The 2,818-nt window shown below is 49.0% G+C and overlaps 1 protein-coding gene across 1 annotated transcript in view; it reads right to left on the bottom strand.

Annotated features, from left to right (window-relative positions):
• Window positions 1–1,862: 1,862 nt before the first annotated feature.
• EMWEY_00045340 (Ccr4-NOT transcription complex, subunit 3,related, related) overlaps window positions 1,863–2,818 on the bottom strand; it is a gene marked incomplete at both ends in the record, with an annotated part of 1,228 nt that continues 272 nt past the window's right edge. The window contains 4 exons of the mRNA XM_013482999.1: window positions 1,863–1,998; window positions 2,163–2,265; window positions 2,514–2,562; window positions 2,683–2,818. The exon at window positions 2,683–2,818 is cut by the window's right edge and continues 272 nt beyond it. Of these exons, the coding sequence (XP_013338453.1) occupies window positions 1,863–1,998; window positions 2,163–2,265; window positions 2,514–2,562; window positions 2,683–2,818 (424 nt within the window). The remainder of the gene's footprint in view (window positions 1,999–2,162; window positions 2,266–2,513; window positions 2,563–2,682) is intronic.

Genomic DNA, 2,818 nt, shown 5'->3' with positions numbered 1-2,818 from the left:
TAATCGTCCCCAACAACTAAAACTATCAAAGAGAGACGATCCAACCTCAAAGTACTGCACACAGCAGCAGCAGCAGCAGCAGCAGCAGCAGCAGCAGCAGTAAATACAGCAGCAGCAACATCCCCTTCTGCTGCAGCAGCAGCAGCTGCTGCATCAACCGTCTCCTCTATACATTTCTGTTGTTGCTGCTGCGTTTGCTGCTGCTGCTGCTGCAACTATTACTACAACTGCTGCTACTACTACTACTAGTACTACTACCACTACTACTATTGCTGCTCCTGCTGCTGTTGCTGCTGTTGCTGCTGCTGCTGCTGCTGCTGCTGCTGCTGCCTTACTTGTTCCCTGGTGATATGATTAAGATCATAGTGGTGTTGCACTGCTAAACGAAAACCTCCGCATATAGCAGCATGGCTGCATGCATGCAGACACACACACTTGCTGCTGCTGCTGCTGCTGCTGCTGCTGTTGCTGCTGTTGCTGCTGTTGCTGCTGCTGCTGCTGCTGCTGCTGGTGCTACTGCTGGAGCAAGGACGTGGCACGGAACAACACGACAATGGCTCCAGCAGAAGGAGCAGCAGTACAGGGACACAAACAGCAGCAACAGCAGCAGCAGCAGCAGCAGCAAAAGTAAGAGCACCAACAGCAGAATATTAAACCCTAAACCCTAAACCCTAAACCCTCGACGTACTGCTGCAGCTCTGGATGAGGGAGGACATGAACCTTAGGAGAGAAAGATGCATGCGCCTTGCGGTACCTGTACAACTCCTGATGCAGCAGCAGCAGCAGCAGCAGCAACAGAAACAGCAACAGCAACAGCAGCATGGCTGCAATGAACAATAATAAGAGCTTCTGCTCTTCTGCTGCTGCTGCTGCTGCTGCTGCTGCAGCAGCAGCAGAGCAAAAGAAGCAGCAAATCAACAGATAATCCTTACTCTAACTAATTCTACCCCTCCTACCAGCAGCAGCAACAGCAGCAGCAACAGCAGCAGCAGCAGCAGCAGCAGCAGGATACCGTTAACTCTGTTTGTAGACGGGCAGCCAATCCTGGTATAAGAGATGTACCACCAACCACAAACACATTCTGCAGCAAACTCCTGCAGCAGCAGCAGCAGCAGCAGCAACAGCAACAGCAGCAGCAGCAGCAGCAGCAGCAGCAGCAGAGACAGGAGAGCAGATGGTGCAGCATATTGACTTTCTTTAGGAGACAAAAAGGAGACACATAAAAAAAAAAGAGACAATTAAATAAAAGGAGATAAATAAATAAATAAATAAATAAATAAATAAATAAATAAATAAATAAATAAATAAATAAGGAGAGAATTACTTTCTTGTATCAAGGGGACATTTCTCAACAACTGTCTCTATTGCTGATTGTATAGGCATAAAATGTGCTGCTGTTAGTACTTCGTCCCCTCCCTGCAGCAGCAGCAGCAGCAGCAGCAGCAGCAGCAGCAACAGCAGCAGTGGCACAATAACAAAGTCATTAGCAAAGACACGTCGCGTTAGCAACAAAAGGCTTTCTGCAGCACAAACAGCAGCAGCAGCAGCAGCAGCAACAGCAGCAACAACAGCAGTAACAGCAGCAGCAGCAGCAGCAGCAGCAGCAGCAGCAACAGCAGCAGCAGCAGCAGCAGCAGCAATAGGACTAACGCATGTGTATCTGTATTCCCTAAGGACCTTTGCATCAAAGAAAATCTCTGCAGCAGACACACGACAATCTCCAACTACCCACGGCTGCTGCTGCTGCTGCTTCTGCTGCTGCTTCTGCTGCTGCTGCTGCTGCTGCTGCTGCTGCTTGTCCCCATTGTATTCGTCTCCTGGGCCCCAGGGCCATTCATCCCATCGGCGTTTCCTGTTGTCTATCACCCCATTGCTGCTTCTTCTGCTTGTGTATCCATTGCTGCTGCTGCTGCTGCTGCTGCTGCTGCTGCTGCTGCTGCTGCTGCTGATGCTGATGTTGTTGTTGTTGGTGGTGGTGGTGGTGTTGATGCATGTAGACTGCAGCAACAACAATAATAATCATAAGAGGGAAAGGAGGGAGGATATACAAATAAATAAACACTATATTTATTATGAATATATACTGCAGCAGCAACTGCAGCAGCAGCAGCAGCAGCAGCAACAACAACAACAACATATACAAATAGCAACAGTTTAGTTACCCTGGATCTGCAGCAGTAAGTGCATGCAACAGACCATCTTCGTATACACCCCAATCACGAACAACTCCTCTATAATCAGGTAAATAACCATCTCCTAATGTCTCTGCAGCAGCAGCAGCAGCAGCAGCAGCAGCAACAGCAGCAACAGCAGCAGCAACAGTAGCAGCAAGTGCAGCAGCAGAATACATGACATAATATATTTATAGATTATGCAGCAAAAGCAGCATATGCTGTTGTTATTTAACCATGATATATAATAACTGCAGCAACTGCAGCAGCAGCAACTGCAGCAGCAACTGCAGCAGCAGCAGCAGCAGCAACAGCAGCAGGTGCTAGTGTTTGCTGTCATACCCCACGGTCTCTTAATAACTTGAGGAAGGATTAAACTCTGCTCCTCTCCCTGCAGCAGCAACAGCAGCAACAGCAGCAGCAAAAGTAATAGTAATAACAATAGCACAGAAGCAGCAGCAGCAACAGCAGCAACAGCAGCAGCAGCAGCAGCAGCAGCAGCAGGACATACCTCTGGGCCCCTCTCTGCTCGAGACACACGAATAGTATGTGAGCCTATATCAACAACAGTTATAGGGCTGCTGCTGCTGCTGCTGCTGCTGCTGCTTGCTGCTGCTCCCCATGCGCAGCGCCATAGCTGCTCATCA

The sequence above is a fragment of the Eimeria maxima genome, genomic scaffold (assembly GCF_000499605.1).
Source record: "Eimeria maxima Weybridge genomic scaffold, Emw_scaff899, whole genome shotgun sequence".
In the NCBI taxonomy this organism is placed as follows: Eukaryota; Apicomplexa; class Conoidasida; order Eucoccidiorida; family Eimeriidae; genus Eimeria; species Eimeria maxima.
This window is presented reverse-complemented; position numbering and strand designations above follow the sequence as displayed.